Source organism: Mobula hypostoma, chromosome 3 (genome assembly GCF_963921235.1).
Source record: "Mobula hypostoma chromosome 3, sMobHyp1.1, whole genome shotgun sequence".
Lineage (NCBI taxonomy): Eukaryota > Metazoa > Chordata > Chondrichthyes > Myliobatiformes > Myliobatidae > Mobula > Mobula hypostoma.
The window spans coordinates 184,288,528-184,310,627 of record NC_086099.1 but is presented as its reverse complement, the minus strand read 5'-3'; the positions used below and the strand labels follow the sequence as shown (position 1 = coordinate 184,310,627).

The 22,100-nt window shown below is 39.4% G+C and overlaps 1 protein-coding gene and 1 long non-coding RNA gene across 3 annotated transcripts in view; one reads left to right on the top strand and one right to left on the bottom strand.

Annotated features, from left to right (window-relative positions):
* spag6 (sperm associated antigen 6) overlaps positions 1–9,445 on the bottom strand; it is a 137,909-nt gene extending 128,464 nt beyond the window's left edge. Inside the window, exons 1-2 of one of the 2 annotated variants that reach the window (XM_063042394.1) lie at positions 9,377–9,445; positions 7,050–7,145 (exon numbers count right to left, since the gene is read on the bottom strand). Coding sequence is in view for 1 of the 2 variants with exons in the window: in XM_063042393.1 (XP_062898463.1) it covers positions 7,050–7,145; positions 7,717–7,741 (121 nt within the window). In the remaining variant the exon portion in view is untranslated. Of the gene's footprint in view, positions 1–7,049; positions 7,146–7,716; positions 7,980–9,376 lie in introns of those variants that run through there. The other variant, XM_063042393.1, reaches the window with a different exon arrangement.
* A 3,100-nt stretch (positions 9,446–12,545) lies between these two features.
* LOC134343628 (uncharacterized) lies at positions 12,546–16,337 on the top strand. Its single transcript, XR_010017295.1, has 3 exons — positions 12,546–12,684; positions 14,163–14,502; positions 15,738–16,337. It is a non-coding gene; the product is annotated as an uncharacterized LOC134343628 (long non-coding RNA).
* Positions 16,338–22,100: the final 5,763 nt, after the last annotated feature.

The window sequence follows — 22,100 nt, the reverse complement described above, 5'->3', positions numbered from 1 at the left end:
CAAATTAAGTGGCATAACACCTTCCATCAACTCACTCATAAACAAGTATAGACTGGTTGGGTGGTAACTAGCTCAATTAGTTTTGTCAACACACATCAAAGTTGCTGGTGAACGCAGCAGGCCAGGCAGCATCTCTAGGAAGAGGTACAGTCGACGTTTCAGGCCGAGACCCTTCGTCAGGACTAACTGAAGGAAGAGCTAGTAAGGGATTTGAAAGTGGGAGGGGGAGGGGGAGATCCAAAATGATAGGAGAAGTCAGGAGGGGGAGGGATGGAGCCAAGAGCTGTCCCATGATCCTCTCGTATCCCTTTTGCCAATCACCTGTCCAGCTCTTGGCTCCATCCCTCGCCCTCCTGTCTTCTCCTATCATTTTGGATCTCCCCCTCCCACTTTCAAATCTCTTACTAGCTCTTCCTTCAGTTAGTCCTGACGAAGGGTCTCGGCCTGAAACGTCGACTGTACCTCTTCCTAGAGATGCTGCCTGGCCTGCTGCGTTCACCAGCAACTTTGATGTGTGTTGCTTGAATTTCCAGCATCTGCAGAATTCCTGTTGTTTTCAATTAGTTTTGTCCTGCTTTTTGTGAAATTGTCACACTCTGGCATCCATCCACTAGACAATACTATCACTATGATAGAACAGGCTAACTGCAAGTAAGTTCTAAACTGAAAGTTTTCAGTACTTCAGTGTTCATCAATCCTTCAGCATTTCCTATATTTGCTTAGGATAATGGATGAAGGGAATCAAACTAGCTGACAAGCTTCTAATTATGCTGAAGGTGACATCAGGAAGCAGAAAAGAATCACCATTCAGCACCTCTGGATAAACCAGGTAAAAGAGGAGATTTACAGGATCACGGGAATTGGGGAAAATAAAAAAACAGGACCAAGGATCAGAGTGGTTAGTGTATTGGTTTCAAAAGAGGATCTGGAGGTGAATTAGTCAGGAACAGGATTAGGGAGATGAAATGGTGTTGTTTGAGGAGGCAATCAGCTGAGGGAGCTGCCATCATTCAGGGAGTCCAAAGATTTCAGGGCAAATAGGAGCAATCACTTAAAAGAATAGCCTTCCCAGGAAAATGATAATTGCCTCTGAAACGTGCAGTGACCTATGCAAAATTGAGCCTCCTTTCCTTACACAATTAGTCTTCGAACCCCTAATTCAGGCTTTGCTTATGTTCAAGGCCTTACCATTTGCAAGCCTTGTGTGCCTAGAAGAGTTTCTTTCATCAGCACTGATTGACACCATGACCATGCTCTATGGTGTCTGTGCATGAGCAAGGAGGACCAAGGACACTATTCTGAGGCTCAAAGTTCTCAGTCGTAGATCCAAACCGATAGGTTTGGGATTTACTGCATAGAACAGCTAATGCAATTGGCTTACTGGCTCCTGGAAATTTTGAGCCAAAGTGATTCACAATGGTAAGGCAGCATCTCTAGGAAGAGGTACAGTCGACATTTCAGACCGAGAACCTTCGTCAGGACTAACTGAAGAAAGAGCTAGTAAGAGATTTAAAAGTGGGAGGGGGATCTCCCCCTCCCCCTCCCGCTTTTAAATCTGTTACTAGCTCTTTCTTCAGTTAGTCCTGACGAAGGTTCTCGGCCTGAAACGTCGACTGTACCTCTTCCTAGAGATGCTGCCTGGCCTGCTGCGTTCACCAGCAACTTTGATGTGTATTGCTTGAATTTCCAGCATCTGCAGAATTCCTCGTGTTTGCACAATGGTAAGCTTTACGTTATCCTTTCTCAGCCACTTAACATCTTATATGAAATTTTTTAAAATTATCAGTCTCCAAACAATTAAGTCTTTAACTATTTTGTCGATGATTTTAGTCATTTGCCCAAATTTCTCCATCTTTCCCTGTTGACAATTTTATCTGGTTATGTTACTGTGATATATTTTGGAGCTATTACCACCTGAAGCCACTATATAACAAAAGAGCTTTGTTAAATCAACAGTTGACATAATTCATTTAAATTTATTAAATTAGACCAAGGCAGGCACAGATAGGTCAAAGAGTCTGATAGTTAATTACAACATAAGTAAAAGCATGATATATATCAGCACTCCGACTTGTGTCCAAAAATCTATCAATATCACGTTTATTTTGTGCATTGAATTATTGTCTGCAGTCCTGTGGCAGAGACTGCCAAAACACTTACAATTATCTGTGTAAATTTTTTTTTTGTTCATTTCAGTACTGAATGTCTTCATGAATCTATTCTCCAAGCTTAGTGAAACAGACTCTCAGAATCTATTCTGTCAGTTCCATTCCAAATTCTGTATGTCTTACGGAGATCATATCCAATCAACTTTCATTTGGGTACAGAAACACAGTTCCTCGAATCAGGTATCATAAAATTTCTAAAACCCAAAAATGCAGATACTGGAAACGTTAAAGAAAAACAGCAAGTCTTAGAAATACTCAGCTGATCAGGCAGCATCTGCAAAGGGAATGGAAAGATATTCCTGGGCACGGCATCACATTGAAGACAACAGAAATTACGGAGGATAAGGAATGCTCAAAGATGAAAGAAGCCGCCAAGAGGTACTATTGGACAAGTCATTCCCTCTCTTCTCACCATTCTAAAGGATTTTCTCAGCAAATTTCTGGTTCATCCTTCCATCTCCTACAACACATTCTCCTCACAGCATTCAGGTAGAGCAGTGCCTCATCTGTGAGCATAGCAGCGTGTGTTAGTACTCACAATATGGTTTCCTCTAGCAAAAAAAAGACTGCTGGAGGATCAGCATTTGTGGCAGGAAAGGAAGTGCTGGCATTTTGGGTGAAGACTGCATCCGGACTAAGAGTGGAGAGGGAATAAAGCTGATATAAAGAGGAAAGGGAGAGGGGTTGATAGGTGTTAGGTAGACCAAGGAAGGATAAAGGATGATGGGAAGATTCATATTTATTTATCACATGTATATAGAAACATACAATGAAATGCATTGTTTGCAATAACTTCCAGCCTATCAAAAGATGTCGGCACATATTCTGGAACCAACATAGCATATCCACAACATTCAGCAAGACAACACAGGCAACAACAAGAGCAAAATAAGACAATAACAGCAAAACAATCACCTTTCTCACCCTCCCCTCAAACACACAGATAGATATCCAACTCCATGCCACCTCTGCATCTCCAGACCTTAAGCCCAGATGCTCAGATATTGCACCTCCAACCTCAGTCACTGGCCCAGACTCACAGACTCAGCCTTCCATCTTCTGCCTCCAGACTCTCCACGCTCTAAACCAACATTTGGCTTTGATTATGAGAGGCATAGATAAAGGAGAGACAGCACCTTTTCCTCAGGTCAGCAATGGCCAATACCAGAAGCCATCTGTTCAAGATGAGAGGAGGAACGTTTAGGGGACATTTCAGAAATAGGTTTACAGAGAGTGGCAGGTGCCTGGAATGCACTGCCAAGGATGGAGGAAGAGGCTGGCAAAAGATGGATATTTTTAAAAATCTAGATAGGCACATGGATGCAAGAAAAATGGAGGGTTATGGCTGTGAAAGAGGGAAGGGTTGGAATGATAGTGAAGTTCATATTGATCAGCACAACAATATAGGCCAAAGGGCCATACTGTGTTGTACTGTTCTATGTTCTAAATCTAGCCAGTTCTGATGGAAATGTTATCAACCTGTAAAATTAACATCGTTTTTCCTCTCTTGCAGACGTTAAGCGCTTAACATTCTGGTAATTTCCAGTATTTTCTTATTATCATATTTACAGCAATCAGTGTTCTGCATCTCATTGTTTCAGTACATTCCTCATACCTGCTCTGTCCTTATTCATGGTCAGAACTGGGAAATAAGAAAGGCATGACCACATTAATGGGGCCATATTACAGACCACCCAAGAGTCTGTGGGATTTAGAGGAACAAATCTGTAGAGAGATCACAAGCTATTGCAAGAAACACAAAGTCGTTATAATAGGTGATTTTAACTTTCCACATATGGACTGGGATTTCCATACTGTGAAAAGACTAGATGGGACAGAGTTTGTCAAATGTGTTCAGGAAAGTTTCCTTAATTAGTACATCGAAGTCCCAATGAAAGAATGTGTGATACTTGATCTGCTATTAGGAATTGAGATAGGGCAGGTGATAGAAATCTGTACGGGGGAACATTTTGCATCTCGTGATCACAATGCCATTATTTTCAATGTAAGTATGCAAAACATTCGGTCTGGTCTGCAAGCTGAGACTCTAAATTGGAGAAAGGCCAATTTTGATGGTATCAGAAAGGATCTGACAAGTGTGGATTGGGACAGGACAGGCTGTTTTCTGGGTAGGTAAGTGGGAGGCCTTCAAACGTGAAATTTTGAGAGTACAAAGCTTGTATGTGCCTGCCAGAATACAAGATGCAGGGATACAGAGTTCACAAAAGTGATGTAAAACAGCATCAACATTGTGGACCCTATACAGAGTACAGAGGAGGAGATGTTTGCAGTCTTAAGACAAATTAGGGTGTATAAATACCCAGGGCCTGACAAGGTTTTCCCTCCGACCCTGCGGGAGGCAAGTGCAGAAATTAACCGGACCCTAGCAGAAATATTTAAATCATCCTTAGCGAAAGGTCAGGTACCTGAGGAATGGAGAATAGGCAATGTTCTTGCACTGGTTAAGAAAGGCACTAAAAATAAACCAGTAAATTTATAAGCCACTGAGCCCGACATCTTTACTGAGAGAGTTACTGTAAAGTATTCTAAGGGACTGGACATACAAGTCTTTGGATAGACATGCATTGATTGAGGATAGTCAGCATGGCTTCACACATGGTCCGTCATGTCTAATCAATCGTAGAGCTTTTCAAGGAGGTTGCCAGAAAGTGGATGAAGGCAAGGTGTGAATGTTGTCTTCAGCATTTGACAAGGTTCTGCACGGGAGGTTGGTCAAGAAGGTTCAGTCGCTCGGCATTCAGGATGAGGAATCAGACACTGGTTTTATGGGAGAAGCCAGAGAGTGGTAGTAGATGGTTGCCTCTCTGACTGGAGGCCTGTGACTAGTGGAGTGCCACAGGGATCGGTGCTGGGTCTGTTGATGTTTGTCAGCTATCTCAACAATCTAGAAGATAATGTGGTTAAGTAGATCAGCAAATTTGCAGATGACACCAAGACTGGGGACGTAGTGGACAGCGAGGAAGGCTATCATGGTTTGCAGCAAATCTGGAGCAGCTGAAAAAAATGGACTGAAAAATAGCGGATGGAATTTAATGCAGACATGTGTAAGGTATTATACTTCAGTAGGATCAACCGGGGTAGGTCTTACACAGTGAACAGAATAGCACTCAGAAGCATGGTAGAACAGGTCATTGAAAGTGGAGTCACAGGTAGATAGGGTTGTAAAGAAGCTTTTGGCTCCTTTCATAAATCAAAGCAGAGTACAGGAGAAAGAAAGTCATGTTGAAATTGTACAAGACATTGGTGAGGCCTGGTTTGGAAAATTATGTGCAGTGTTGGTCACTGATCTACAGGAAAGATATAAATAAGGTTTAAAGAAGAGTACAGAGAAATTTTACAAGGATGTTGTCAGATCTGCAGGACCTGAGTTACAAGGAAAGTGAATAGGTTAGGACTTTATTCCTTGGAACATAGAAGATTTGGAGGAGCAAACAGGAGGAATTCTGCAGATGCTGGAAACTCAAGCAACACACATCAAAGTTGCTGGTGAACACAGCAGGCCAGGCAGCATCTCTAGGAAGAGGTACAGCCGACGTTTCGGGCCAAGACCCTTTGTCAGGACTAAGGGTCTCAGCCCGAAACATTGACTGTACCTCTTCCTGGAGATGCTGCCTGGCCTGCTGCGTTCACCAGCAACTTTGATGTGTGTAGATTGAGAGCAGATGTGATAGAGGTATACAAAATTATAAGGGGCATAGATAGGGTAAATACAAGCCGGCTTTTTGGGTGGGACTGCAACTAGATGTCATGGATTAAAGGTGAAAAGTTTAAGGGGAACATGAGGGGAAACTCCTTCACTCAGAGGGTCATGAGTGTGTTAAATGAGTGCCAGCAAAAGTGGTGCATGTGAGTTCAATTTCAATGTTTGGTATGGACTAGATGCGTCAAAGGGCCTGTTTCTGTGCTGTACTTCTCTATGACTATTAACTGTTTCTCTCTCCAGCTGATTCAAATTCAAGTTCAAGTCGATTGTCATCTGACTCTACATATATACAATCAAATGAAACAACATTCCTCCAGACCACAGTGCACTGACAATGCACATAATCGCATGCAGTACGTAAAACAAACTATTACCACAAATAAGTTAATAAAATATAATTCAAAATACATGTGAAGTGCAGCACAGGTAAACAGTAAGTAGCTCACTGTCGTAATGACAAAACCTCAGTGGTGGAAGGGTATCCATTAGTCTCGCAGAATGAGGTAAGAAACTGTTACCCAGTCTGGCAGTCATAGTCCTGATGTTCTTGTACCTCCTTCCTGATGCTAGTCTGTCAATGAAATTGTGGGATGGGTGGTAAGGTTCCCTTCCCCAACAATGCTTCAGGCACTTCATATACAACGCTCCTGATAAATGTCAAACATACAGTAGGGGTGAGGGAAACCACAGTGATCCTGTCCTCTGTAGGACCTTGCAGCTTCTGTACCATACTATGATGCAGCCAGACAGGACACTCTTGATGGTGCTCCTGTTGAAAAAGAATGGGAGTGGGGAGCCTTACATACCTCACTCTCCTCATTACCAGGTTGTGTATTCCAACCTCTTCCATTTTGTCTCACAAAACCTTTAACAGAAAAAGCAAGTGTACCTTTTGCCTTGCTAATTGTTTGGTGTCCACACCCATTTATATTCTGCATCTCATGAACTATAAACTGGAAATTGTAGGCAGAAGACCCTTGATCATTCATCAACCACACAAATTTGTATTTAAAGACAATATAGTTTAACCAAAGTATTGTAACCTTATACAAATTCTTAAAAGAATAGAAGGTTATTTTTCATTTAAATGTTCATCAAATGTTAGGTTTCCCCACAGTGTGCTTGGTGTTCAAAGCTAAAACGTAGATTTCCCTTACCTGCATTTTGCAGAGTCTCAATATTTTGTGGCCTTGTGGCAAGTTCTGCAATTGTTTGTACAAAGTGTGTTCTGGCCTTCTGGTACTGCTCAAAAACTGGGGCAAAACGATAGAAAAATAAATTCCTGAAACTCAAGAAATAATGCACATAAACGACTAAACAAGGATCTTAAGAGTATCCAATACCGCCTGTTGTTAGGTTCTGGCTTCAAGGGACTTGAGCTCAAAACCTAGTCACAATCCCGATGGAGTGAAGAAAGGCACCCTTTCATGTAAGGCTTAATCAAATGAATATAAAAGATCTCAAGGCAGAATCTGAGACCGAAAAGATCTCTCTGAATCATATTTAATCTCAACCAGAATCATTAAAACAGGTGTTAAAATCTTTATACCGTTGTCCGTGGAGCTTTGTAGGTGTAGGTCTTCCGTTTCCTACACAACACTGACTACACTCATTAACAGTCTTCATGAATCTTAAGCACTTTGTGACTGTGCTATACAAGTGCAAGCCTCTCTTTTATAGAAATAGTCGCTCGTTATTCCGTACGCTTACTTTCCGATAAAGTGGGAAGAAGGACACCACTAAAGACAAAGGCTTCCACCTGACTCTCTTAAAGCTGGTTTTCAAGACAAACAAAAAAGACTATAGTGTCCGAAATACCATTACCTTGTAATGCCACTCTCTGCGTCATGCCGACCGTGTATTCTGTACGAGGTGGTGCGCAGCCACAGGCACCCGTTTGCAGCAACGACGGCGCTCTGCCGAGTGTCCATGACAACCAGCAGCGCTGCGATTGCCACAGCGACGAACCGGAAGAGGATTCTAACCAAGTTTTTAGCGGAGGTCGTTATTTTATGTTTGTGACGTGACGCGCGCGGGCGGGGACTACGTTCCTTAATCAGTCGAAGGTGTTTGGGGCGTCGTTTTGCAACTCAAGAGCCCGAACGGTTTTATTTATTAATTAGTGTCAATAAATCTGTGATATTTGATGGACAGGAACTCGGAGTAGGAAGCGTTCGTATTGTCCCGCCCGATTTGCAGCAGGCTTTCTTTTAGAGCTGTATCCAAGGTCTGGGTTACTCGTCTGCCCCACAACAACACATTTTCTACTGAAAATGTGATTGGTTATGCAAATTCTCTGCAGTAAACTACTGCAAATTTTCATCAGAGTGTAGACTAGACATAGAACTTTGTAAAACAAGTTAAGCCTTATGGGGACCAATATAATTTATATCAGCGTGCAACAGAACTAACTAAATATATTTATAAATAAATAAATAAATAAATAAATATATAAAGCAAGCAGTTTTCTTCGACGTGAAATTTCGTTAGAATATACGCGATTAACTTTTAATTGTAGCTTTGATTTTTCAACACGGTCTGCATTGTCAAATAGCAACTCATTTTAAAATTGTTGGTTTTATCCAGGTATGTTCATTGCGTATATTTTTTTAAGAACCAGAGAATTGTACGAAGAACTACTATGCACAAGAATCAGGTTCGCTGTTTTCGGACTAGTAGCGCTATCTGGTTAGGAAAAAACCTCTAAGACCAATTCATATAATTAAAACGTTTATTATGCCTGCAAGTTAATTTCCTAGAATACTAATAATGTCGTTTTTATTCTTTTGGAGATTAACCAGCTTATTCCTAAAACTTAAGCCACAAATCGCCACGTTAACATTAATTTTAATGTACTAGTTTATTGGAATAAATTTCATTTAGTATGTTCGCGTTTTGCAAAGAATATTTTAATAATTTAGTTTATCAAGGTCGTCTCAATGTTCAGTTTATTTAAAACGTAAGCACGTTTTAATTCAGTTTATACTGCATTCGGTCACATTTACTGGTGCCCGGAAGACACCTCCACTGTCCACAATAAAGGATTTTTTCCGGAGGTTCTAACGATGCTTTGATAAAATTTATTGCTGAACTAACCACTACGCTCCCTATTCCTATCTCCTTCTATCCCATCGTTAATACTTAAGACAAACTTGCATGAAAATTGTACTAAAATCTACTGCAATTATGATTTGCAACTGCATATTTAGAGAGGCACCAGTATAGAGGGCATTGTAGAGTTCAGGGGGTCGCACCTGAGTGAGGCATGGGAAAACAAATTGTTAGATCCGCACACCAGCCTACTACGCAGATGACGCAGGCGCAAACGCTCGCAGCGTTCAAACGCGCAGACACTAGCTTCGTGAAAAGCCACGAAGTTTAGTTTTGTTCTCTTTCTGACGTTTAAATACCATTTGTCACGGTTTTCCAATCAAATTAAAGTCTTTCCTTAATCATTGGTACAAAACTGCTTGAAAGAACTTACCTTTAAATTAAAAGGTTCTATTTGATGAGCTACTGTTTGTTTGTGTGTGTGTGTGTGTGTGTGTGTGTGTATGCGCATGTTTCCAAAGTATTGTGGGGTCAAAATAAAAGCGTACGAGTTCAATAGTTCCAGTGGTTCTGGCTCTATCCTAACCCGCTTCTGCGATAAGTACGCAACGACTGGCATTTCAAGACCCACCCCTGTTATACAGACGTCACGCCATGGAGCTGCCGAAACACAATTCACTGGCCAGGCTGTCAATCAGCAGGGTTTGTCGTAATGAGATAGCTACTTAAGGAGGTCGGACGAAATGTTCATCATAGGTCTGCTGCATTCTGTAAATATTTCGATTTAACTATTACTTGTCTGTTATTGGTATCATACAACAATAACATTTTGAAGATTGAATACTGTAGTTGTAATCCACTAGATTGTGATAGTAAAAAAAACAATGCAAATTATAAAACGAAATTACCGACTAACTGGGAGATTTCCCTACATTTGAAAATGAAACAGCTGTAATGTATTACCTAAGCAAATTATTTATATATTATTCATGAAAAACAGTTCTGAAACTTTCTCACGGGCATTTAGTGAACGATTTACCATAATATTGTAAAATAGGAAAGGTCAGTTTGAGATGAATGTTTAGGGTTTGAAGAATTGCAATTTAATATTTAATTTTATATTTAGCTTTATTATGCCTGTCGTTTACATTACTCTATTCATAAAGAACGTTTTGTGGACTTCTTATCCGTTAACTCTTATCCAGATGGAAAGAACAAAGGAATATTTTGTTAATGATTATCCATTTTGTCAGTTCTGAATGTTGGCGATTGTGAGTGTTGGATCGATGATAGTTATTAGCCATACTGAGCTCCAGATAAATTTATATGCAATGATAGCACTCATATCCCGACCTACCGAAGAATATTTTAAAAATCTAGGTCTCCATTCCCCTCTCCTTAATTAATTTATTTCATAATTTTTACGTCCAGGTCTCCACTCAAATATGTTATCATGACACAATATAAATGCCGCTGTAATAACATGCAAATATCCTGGTAGTATCCTGAAATCTATTTTATATAATATTGGAAAACAGATGTCAAGGTTTCAAGCAAATTTGTGGTCAAATAGTAACATGTTATTATAGAAAAGTGAAACTTAATTTACACGTAATTTACGTCTGTATCTGAAACACATGCTTTTTCACTTAGTTTGATATAAATACAAACATATAACTTGCCGGTTTTTAACTATTCGTGGTCTGAAAAATAACAAAATTATACCAATAAGTTACTGCTGAAAAATATTTTACGCTTTTATTGGCTGATATTTAAAATGGGATAAAGCACGGAGTATTGCATTTGCTGCGTGGATGTTTGTAGATTGCTGGGTTAAACTCAATGCCACCTAGGTAGAAAATATCAAATTGGCATGAAATGGACACCTAGGTGAATTTCCGAAGCGAAACCGTTGTGTTTAGGAACATATTTTGCATTCTGCCCATCTAGTTTACTCGTGAAACTCTACGGTAATGAAAGGGTTCCTGGTGATAACATCCAATCCTGTTCAACGTTCACTTGTAATATTAGTGCGTTAATTGATCCAGTTTCTTCTAACACTGTTACAGCTGAGGAAACAAGGCAAGAATGCTGCGATTCAGTGGGCATTTTCTTTACCGGTGATGATCTCATTATAAAGTTTTACTATGTCCATATACGAGGAATTTTAACTTTTAAAAGCAGTTAGCTAAGTCAAAATAAATATTCAGAAAATATAGAACATAACTTGGCTTAGGAGAGGGCGAAAGGGACCGGTAGCAATGGGGTGAAGAAGCTGGGAACAACATAGTTGGAATGGAGGGGAGTGGAACAGAGCATCGTTGCGGGGCAGCATAGATAATGTAACATTTTCGTCAAAATATCATTCATTTGATTTTTTTAATTAACTGATTTTAATATTGTTTTGACTTATTTTCCTTTTCAAACAGTACAAACCAACTGAGATACTAATAGCACTTTCAGGTATAGTCCCTTACCTTTATGAAATGGCTGCAATATTTTACTTCCCGTAAACTCAATCGTTAAACTTACGCAGAAATTCTAAACTTTACAGTTTGGGGGAAAACAAAATTACTGTAGTTTCTACTGTTACGTCATTTATTTGTGTTATCTTTGTCTTTTAAACGCCTGGAACATATTTTTCGAAACATCATAATCTACGCCTCATCTCATGCACAAATGCTGACAAAGCGTCCTGAAGAGGGGTCTTGACCCGAAACGTCGACTGTTGGTTCATTTCTGTGGATACTGGCTGACCTGCTGAGTTCCTCCGCCACTTTGTGTATGGTGCTTTGGATTTCCACCATCGGCAGATTACAGTATCTTGTTCTTATAATCTACGCTTGGAGCTTTAAACTAAATATAAGCATGGTTCCTAATCTATCACTTACAAGAAGAAATCAACTTAAAACGTCAATTAAATCCTATTTCGAACAGACGGAAACCATTGGTTTATCATTGCAGTTGAAATATATAGTTAAGTGTTACTTAAAAAAACATAGTTAAGTGGTTGGAGGAAGCATAAGCAAATGAATAAATTGATTAAAATTTAAAAAAATATTCATCGATACTCCGCTGTTAAAAAAGTACATTTGATTTGGTCGATTCATTACCTAATGTATGCTTTTATAGAAATACGTTTTGAAATGGAGTAATCTCACTTTTCCGAAATCTATTATTATTCGGCTACATATGCAATTACCTATCTTCCTTGCAGATATCCTACTCCCGACCAGAGAAGAAGAAACACGAGGTTTGTAAATCAAATACCAAATTTAGGTACCGAACGTTTGATATTTGGCTGGCCCTTTCTTTAACCCTTCTTTCCTGCCTCCCACCACGAGGATGAACAGGAAATTTAAGAATTGGGTCCCATCAGATAACCCGCATTTGGGAAATGAAACTACAGGTAAAATGAATCTTTTTTTTAAAAAGTCCTCTCTTGGATTAAACGTGACGCTTATAGCTACGTCTTACACTGCACGTTCTTACGTATTTTTGGAGCGCCACTTTTTCTAAATTGGTGCGCTGTTTTCTCGTTTCCTGTACGCCGCTATTTTTCCAATACTATATTCGTTCTTCCTTCTATTACAAATAATGACCACACAATCAATTTAAATGCGAATAGGCGATGCAGAGTACAACCAGTCAAGTCATTGTGCAGTGTTAATGAAGCGGAAAGTTTCACTGAATCATCTTTAAGGTCTTGGGCGTGGGAGGAGACTAGTGGAGGACTGGAAGGTGAGGAGGGAGTTAATTGATTTTTATTTCTCGCTGTGTTGGGTTGTATATAAAAGTAAATAAGTGTCACAATGATACAGAATAATGCGTACAGACGTCCTTGAATCCATCTTTATTTCTGACTAGGTAAAGAATGCCTGGTAATGCAAGTATAATCTTGAACTTGCCCGTAGCAGTAAAACGAATACATTTCTACTTCGCTTAGAAAAGATTTTAAAATTGATTCTATGTGAGTCATAAAGGTTTCATCGATAGCTTTAATCGCAAGGTTTATTCACAGTGGAGCAACTTATTCGCAAAATGACTAAGTTATAACTAACAATAAATATGAAATCCGAACAACTCACGGAATGAAGAGAATCGCCGTTTTTCCCCCTCAAATTTGTCAATTTTCTTCTTAGACCACCTCGACTGAAAGTTACAATTTTACAAGATAATTTCATTTCACATGGTGGAAAAAGAAAGCAGTGTGATCATATTTATACTTGCCCGTTGGGCTGGATTTTCCTATTGCACGTCAGAATCCGCCCACGAAGCGACATGATTATCATTCAATACATTGGATGCGTTTTTTTAAAAAAAATCCCCGTTTGCTAGTTCGAAGTCGTGAGATTTTCCGACTTGTCAGTTCCCAACCCTACAGCTACAAATGTTTATAAAGTCCAGTTCTTCATCACGTGGTGCATCTTTGGAGCGGTGTACATCCAATGCTAATGAAGGGAAAGTTTCTCTGTCGTTTTTTCCCCCCTCTAATTTCTGAAAACAGGTAAGTCCGGTTAACAGTACCGAACTCTTGTTGGTTTCCGTTCGTTCGGAATAACGCAGTTTAGTTCGCTAGAGTCGTGCTTCCAAAAGTGACAGTGGTCTTAACTGAAAGCATCCAGTTTGTACCGGCGGCAATATTAAACAGAAACAGATTATAATATTTAGTGCAGTGAAACTGCATATTTTGAGACACTGTAAAGCGTTGTGCAATTTTTACTAGCCCTGTAATGAAAATGAGATAATGATGTCTGTATGACTCAATGGCTCCATCCTCCACATTATGTTCAGCTATAACCTTCAGGAAACACGGTGAACTGCGCAACCACTGAGCACTTGGGGAAAAATAAAGAGTGCAATTGGTGCAAAACTGTGGTCAATAATACAACCACTGGAAATCAGAAAGAAAAAAGTGCGAACTTGGAATTCTGTATTCTGTTTGAAACTAAAGATGATGTGAACAGGACCTCCAGCCTAGTCCCAATCTTTGTCACGTTTGATCCCGATGCTGATCAATATTGTTTACATTACAACTAAGTTAAAATAGTCCTTGTTCATTACAGGACGGTGGTGCTGTGGACCCAATGCTTGCCACACTTGCCGATATAGCAATCATTGTATTATAAAATAGTTCAATGGACAGGAAGCATTTTGAAACTGATAATTAATGCATGATTGTAAGTCACCTGAAATGTTTGCTGTTTTTCTTTCCACAGATACTGCTTAACTCTCTGGGTGTTTCCAGCATTTTCTGTGTTTGTTCTTCAATTACTTGTTTAACTGCAATTCAGTTTATACCAGTTGAGAATTTTCGAGTAAGCGGAATGCAGACTGACGAGATAATCCCGGAAACAAATCTTCTCGCTGTAATGAATCCATGCAAACAGAAATAAAGTCATAGTAGGCAATGGGCCGAAAGGCCTATTTCCGTGCTGAATTATTCGATGACACAATGTACCATGCACAGATTACAAACACCGTAGTTTCGCATCGAGGTTTTTAATTATTCGTCCCATTCTATTTCGGGATAAATGTTGAAGGACGAGACCGCAAAACGTAAGTACCAAGGGCAAGTTGCTCTCGGTTTTCTCGCTCTACGAAAGACGCCTGTCTGGCTCCCCCATTGCTTAAACCTAACGCAAATGAGCTAAATTCTTCTTGACATTTTCTAGTAAAGGGACTGTTGCGAAATATATCAATTCAGATCATGGCTGCATCTCGACACTTTCGCTGCTGGGCGTCAGCAGCTGAGATGTGCATGACGCTCTCCTCATTGGTTTGTTTCCTATAACTGGACAGTCTAGGATAACGTGCACTATAGGTAGTATTGAGTTGTTTTGATCTTAATCGTTTAAATATCCGGAATCCAATATACTCAACACTTCTTAAAATCGGCCTCATTCCGGTTTGTTGTGTTACTGCAAGAGCATTGGAGTTTGAATCCCATTAAATGCATTCTAACTGGTTAGGGGCTTTCCGTATTGAGCGGAAAGGCCGGCACATCATACTTTTTCCTCTTGGTTTTAGGGAAGATACGTCTTGCGGTAGTATTCCGCTTTAAGAGATACAAGTGAGCGAATAACCACGAAGTGCATTTTATGGAAGACCAGAAAGGAAAGATGTTTTCATTTTCTATTATTTCATGGCTAGTTGAAAGTAGGATTCGCCAGTGGTGCTTAGTCCTGAGTGCACGAACCCCTATGGGTTTAATTGGGGGGGGGGTGGCTAGATAAGTTGACAAAGATGAGAGGAGGTATTTAATCACAGAGGTAACTTAAAATTAGAGGTATGAAGTACTGGCCCCCAACAGAGAACGTCCTAACCCTCTGGAATTTATAAAGTTGTCTCGTGGGACTCGAGCGTCAAGGTTTATTGATGAAATAAACCAAAATCTGTACTTGGCACTCCGGCTGCCTGGGTCGTACAGCTGCTAGCAGGCCCCGGAAGTTCCGCGACAGCCTCTATTTAAAATGCGTCACGTCATCGATTGTTTAGCCGTCTGGGCACCGACTCTGAAAAGCCTATCCTACTGAAAATAGTCGAATTTTTTTTTTAAATCTGACTTTAAAACGGAAACTATAATCACGCCCAGACTTACGGGCTTTCTGACGTGAATTTAAAACAGGCACAATACCTGCCTTTATTTAATTTCATTATATATAAAAAATGGCAAAATGACTTCTATTTTGTGAGTCACCAGTTGCGAAAACCGAAGATAATCCAAATCAAAATATTTTGTTTCCGATTTTAAATTGTTCCTTTCTTCTTTTCCCCTCCCCCTCAACTGAAAGGGCGAAGAGCCATCTGTCATCGCTTTACTGACTAACCACTGAAAAAAAGATGCGAAGTGAGAATAATTAGCGCATCAGGCTGCAGCCTATTGGGCTCATGTGTCGTCCTACATTGGGAATTCACCTTTGGTGGAACTACTATCAGAAATGCTATTATTTTAGCTACCTATAAAAATGGAAATAAAATGAACCGAATGGCTAAGTCTGCATTCATTGCATCCCTTCACGTCGTAATTAAACCTTGGCTGTCCCAGATTGCACAATGAACCTACCCGTTTTACTGTGTATAGTGACAAAATCAAGTATCAGTTTTCAGGGTTCCTTCATGATTGGTTGAAGTAATTTGTCTCCGTGACGTGAAAGCGAGGGTGCCTGGTGTTTTACTCCAACTCCAGACATATAATCTATTATTATGTATTCGCGAACTATGACTAAAAAAATGGAAACAGTCGGTCCAGCTGAAAGATCAAATGCATCTGTTACCTGATAGTCCATTTGAACGATCTACCGCATCACTAAAGGCTGCTTTAATTGGTGGTAGGTTTCAAAAATGAACATTCAAGTCTGTAAGGTGCCAATCGCCGACACTTTGCATGTGTGCAAACGCTTCATGCCTAATGGCTATAGACGTGGGAAGAAGAAGAAAAAAACAATATTCCAGATGGAGGATTATATCTGACAATATAACTTTTTTCTGTTCTTTCTATTTGTTTCCAAGTGTTTTCAAAGTTTTCAATTTTTGTTTCATTCGCAGGTTTTTTTTTAAAAACTTTGCTTTTGCAGTACGTATTTGTGTTTACACATTTAGGCAAAGGTCATCGGTCATTCAGACAGCGCGGGGTACGAGTAGCAAAACAGGAACAGTTTACGTAGGACGTAATAGCTAGAGGTATCATTACGAACTTTGCATTCCTGACATCTGATGGTAGGAAATGGAAGGTGAGAAGTATCATGGACTTTCTCACTAATTTAGGTGATAATGCCCTTTTGGAAGTTAAACATGGCACATCTTCTGCAAGCGAAACTTGATCTTTTTGCGAGGGCCCCAGAAGTAGAATCTCGCAGAGACTTGAAAGGCAATTGTTGGAATGCTGACCCTGCATTCGAGTGCTGAAGAAATACAACAAAGCTACCGATACACCGCGGGTAGCACGGAGTAAAGCGGCATCGGCCATATACAATCACAATTAGTGGCTAAAATCAAGTCTTTTACATTATGATTAATTCAGATGTATAAATCTTCCTTGACAAATTTGTTGGCTGAATTATAAAACGAGAAGGAAAATAAATGTACTAGCAATGTAAGCTTTAAGGATTTTCAAAAATAAATCCTTGAGAGAATGGGTTGGAGTGTCGTCTCAAATCTAAATAATTTACTTTTAATTCCCTTTCTTTAAATGCAGCAATAACAAAATATTCTGCATGAACATTGCTTATTGACAAACGAATATATTTTACCACCATTAAGTTTATAAACAAATCAGCTGTAAATCCCACGATATATGTCCTTAGCGCAAACTGTAAACCAAATAATCTGAAGTTTACAGCGGGTTTAAACTACTTTTCTGAACAAAAATAAATCAACAAACGACACTGTCAGGCACCACAGATGTTGATACTGCTTGTTTAAGAGATTACAGTCAATTAATCGGCGACAATGAATAAGAAACGCACGAGAACATTCTCACGCTTGCAATAGTGCTACATTGTAATTTGTTTAACTGATGTCTTACAACAGTGTGGGAAATGAAAATATGTAAAATGCCAAGTTTGGCATTCGGTACTTTTTATAGACTGCAGCAAAGATATTCGTGTACATACACATCTCTATAAACGAGCCCCTGGTTTCAAGCCGCTGTCTGAAATGTGAAAGAAACTTTGTTAAATATAACAACACTTCTTTTAACTAGACCCACAAAATTATAGCCATTGCGATCAAAGATAATATATGGTTTTCGCAATCTATGATTTCTGCGCTTTGTGTTGTTAATATCTCCCAGTTCACGAAGAATGCTATATTTACTTTTCGAAACTTTGATTAAAAAATCGAATCGGCACGACCATATGTGAAACTATACCGGACACTAGTACGTTACTGCTGGCTTTAGGGCGTTTGTTCTGTTCAGTCGCGAAATTTGAGTCATTTTTTTATCTAAACAATGTCACGGCCAATTTAAAATGAATTACATTTGGTTCACCATAGTACACATGCAAACATGCAAAAAGCTATGTTGAAAATACTCTATTCAATATTGTAAGCTTGCAGCTAATAATCCATGAATTCGTCAAATTATAGGACATGCGTTTTAATGAATGTCTGAACCGTGCTGAATGGAATATCTAAGCATAAAGTGGCAGCACGTGTAAAACGGTGCGATGAAAATCTTTGGGATTTGTCATTGCTTAGTGACAGATCAAACAACAATCAGATGCTTGGTCGTGATAATAAAACTTCCTTGATTTTGTTTTTGAAATTTTGTGTGTTATTTGGGTTTACGATTTATACCGGACATTGTTTTCTTAATAGGCTAACGTAAGTTTTGCAGCATCACCAAATCATCACGTGTGTACAAGCCAAATACGTTGATTTGCTATGAATCTCCAAATCAAACGGAAAGTAACAATAATGAGGGGTGTTGGCGACATTCCAATGCTAGTGAAGTTCGAAACACACACAGTCATTCGCAGTCACAGTCTATTTATGTTTAATAACAAGTAAGACAGCACCAATAAATCCGAACGTTATATCTGTACAGGGATCCCCCAGCATTTCGGAACAACCGAATGCATGTCTAGTTTTGGTCATATGTGATCTTCACTAGTTAAATAGTCAGAAAATAGGTTGCTGAGTCTAAGTCTTGAAAATTGATCAATAAACGTTTGTATGCAGTGCCGTTTTTAATAGACGGTTTGTTTTATTTACATCAATGACATCATACGATCTTAATGGTTATTTTAATAAAAATTTATTTAATTGTCTTATTTCCTATGGATATCCAAATACTAAACCTGGACAAATTTATTATTTTACAGTAAGAATCATTTTTTTCTGAGTGCAATGCTAGACAGCTTGAAGACGGGTTTAAAGAGATAACACGCATAGATTTGCAATTCCAGTTGCCACTACCAATGCTAACTAAAGAGGAAATTGGAAATGATATTAAAATTTTATTAAAGGAAACTGATTTATACTTTAGGTAAGTGAGTCCATGGCATTGGTCCGTTCCTGCAGCATACTTATGACATGATCACAACTAACTTTCGGCGACCATCTGTAAACTTTTGATATTGGGGTCCAGGAAGGAAGTTAACACGTATTAGCTGTAGTTACAATTTTCAATTTAAGCATGATAATTAGGTACATTTGAAGCTAATTTTCTCCCTCTGCACAATTTCAAATATTTCAAATGTACTGCAATTGAATAATTACACTCTGATACTCCGCCAGGATTAAAGCAGATATGCGACAATATTGTTCCAGTTCACGTTTTAAAACCCTTCATTCATTTAGTACGACGTCAAGCCAACCCCACCTCGTGCTAATCTAAGCACCACAAATGTAACCCTGACTGCTGCCAATTTTCAAGGTTCCCCAGTCTCTAAATCGCAGCGGGTAGAATTAATGATGCTACTCTTTTCTTTGCATTGACTTCGAAGTCATTAATGTTTTCTCTCCTGAATTCTGTAAGGGAGAGATATAGGACAAAGAAGCGCTATTTTGCTGCTAAGCTTACAAACGTGTACGTATTCTGAGGAACTCAGCGATAATTATTGCTGAAGATGGACATTATTGTATACATGTAATTCCCTTTAGATACCGATATTGGTCTGGGGTGTGACCACTGGCTGTGCGGCAGGGCCGCGTGCTCCGCGGCTCGAGCGGTTACACCGCTGCTCTCTGCGGCGCACTCGGCGAGGCGCGCAGGCGCGTTGCAGCCCTTTCCGACGCGGCTCCAGCGCCCGAGCCGGCTGAGGCGCCCGCCAAAAAATGTCACGTGACGAGCGAGCGGCCGCTTTGCGGGTCGTAAAGAACGGCCTTCCTTTGTCATTAAAGGGAAGGAAACCTGTAGGTGAAAAGTTAGCCCGTCTGCTCATGGATTAAATGAACAACCCTGCAGGTTTATTTCATAGAAAGATAATGCAAACAGTTTGAAGGACCCTAGAGCAACTTAAAAAAGGCGACTGGTTCTAATTATATGTTCAGAACATTGCTATAGCCTATTGACTTCCTATATCGATTTTCAACATCAAATACTTGCATGGCATTTAAATCAAAACCTTTCTACTTAAAGATGTTCAACTGGGAAGTTGCTACTAAATGCCAAGGATACAAATAGCTGCCACTACCTGAAAACGATGAGAGGTTATTAACAACCGTTCACTAAGCTCTGTACACATTAGAAAAAGAAACAGCTTGTTTGTGAGAAAAGGAAATCCGCTCGTTGAGCAAAGAGCTAAAAAAGAGCTTGCATGAGACGAGAACGTTACCCACCACTGATAACGGAAACAGGAAGCAGCTATCTGATTAAAACATTTACTTAAAATTTTGATGGATTATGTCTAAGGTACGCATATCATGTTTCATGTTTTTTTGTTAAAATCACAATAAAAACGAACTATATATCATATTTTCAGTCTACTTATGATACCCTAACAAAAACAAAATCTCCAGCGTTATATAAAAGAGCTCTGCTCCCAGGTCTCTTCAAATGAAAGTACAAGTAATACTCGATTTTTAAGTGGAGACTCCGTATCATCATTTTTATTTATGTGTAACATCACTCTCCGGACATTGTCGGCTCTGAAGGCACGGCAAAGTCATTATTTTTTTCACGAACGTAGATTGCAACTACATTTTACATGTATAGCTGGTTTTGAATGGTGCTCTGTCATGTCATGAAAGATTTCAGGATATGCCACCGAGGCTACACTTCAACCTGTGGCTTTTCCGCTGCGGTGAGCTGAAGAACAGATCAGATAAGAACAACCTGTTGGAACACACCTGCGTATTTCCTATTGTGCACCAAGAAGCCCCCGTTAAATATATACACGTATTTCCCGAGGAAAATGCGTATCAACTACAACATTTACAAAATACAATAAATATGTTGATCTGCAATACAGGCACAATCCTCTCCATTATCGAAGGAAGCGGTGTCTCCAGAAGGCGCATCCATCATTAATAACCATCACCATCGGGATATTCCCTCTTCTCGTTACTACCATCAGGAAGGAAATGCCGGAACCTGAAGACCCATACTCAACGATTTAGGGACAGCTTCTTCCCCTCCGTCATCAGATTTCTAAACGGTCCGTTTCCACTACCTTGTTTTCCCATTTTGTTTATTTTTGTAATTTATAAGATCTTGTTTTGGCATTGTACTGCTGCCGCAAAGCAGCAAATTTCACGCCATGCGTCGATGATAATATATTGGCATCTGATTCTGGAAGCCGATTGGCACGATGCCATCTGTTATAAGTTTGAGGATGACATCCAAGTACTCATTTGATTAATTTTGCCCAACTTCCTTTGCTGATGTTCGTGAGCTGGAAAATCCGTATCCTTCCGTCTCCCGCGTGCTCCTCTCCACCTTAAGTTTCAGGTCCGACTGTTGAGCCTGTCTTCCAATTTACCCATCAATTTATACATGAATGACCACAGCATATATATTCATTCAGCTGTGTCAAAAGAGCGTGAAGATGGACTAAACGATACACTGCTACAGGGTTGGTAGGAATTACTTTTTTTAAATTTAATTCATAACATGTTCTAATACGTGTTGAACTTGAAAAACAAGTACGGGGAACTCTAATTGCGATACCAATAATTTTCATACTCGTGAAATGTGCTCTATGTTCTCCTTAATATCAACTCAGATCTCATTGATTTGTGTTTGCTTGATCCTCAAGGGCCTTAATCAATCTGTAGGAAAGATACTGTTACCGCGATATTTCAAATAATTGTGACTTTTGTTTCCTTTACCGAGACATCACTAACCTTTCATTCAAGCCGACGCATTACATTCCCCCGTGAATAACGTTAAAGGATTTTTAGAGACTTATTGAGAAATAAATTGTCAAAGTACATGATGTATAACTTCCAGTTGGCTTCTGGATATTAAAACAATTTCAACCCCAATCGTTACATTAATTTGATTTTTATGGACAGTTCTTCAATTTTTTTTTGTGTAAAAGCATTATGAATTGGCACAATTGATGTTTAGGAGATAGGTTTTTTTGTACTATCGTGTAGTTGAAATGAACATTGAAACGTTAAACGTAATTCATAAAACAACAAAAATGTTGTTTTTTTAAATAATGTCCAGTAGGCGAGGACTCTATGCCATTAAAATATCAGGCTGG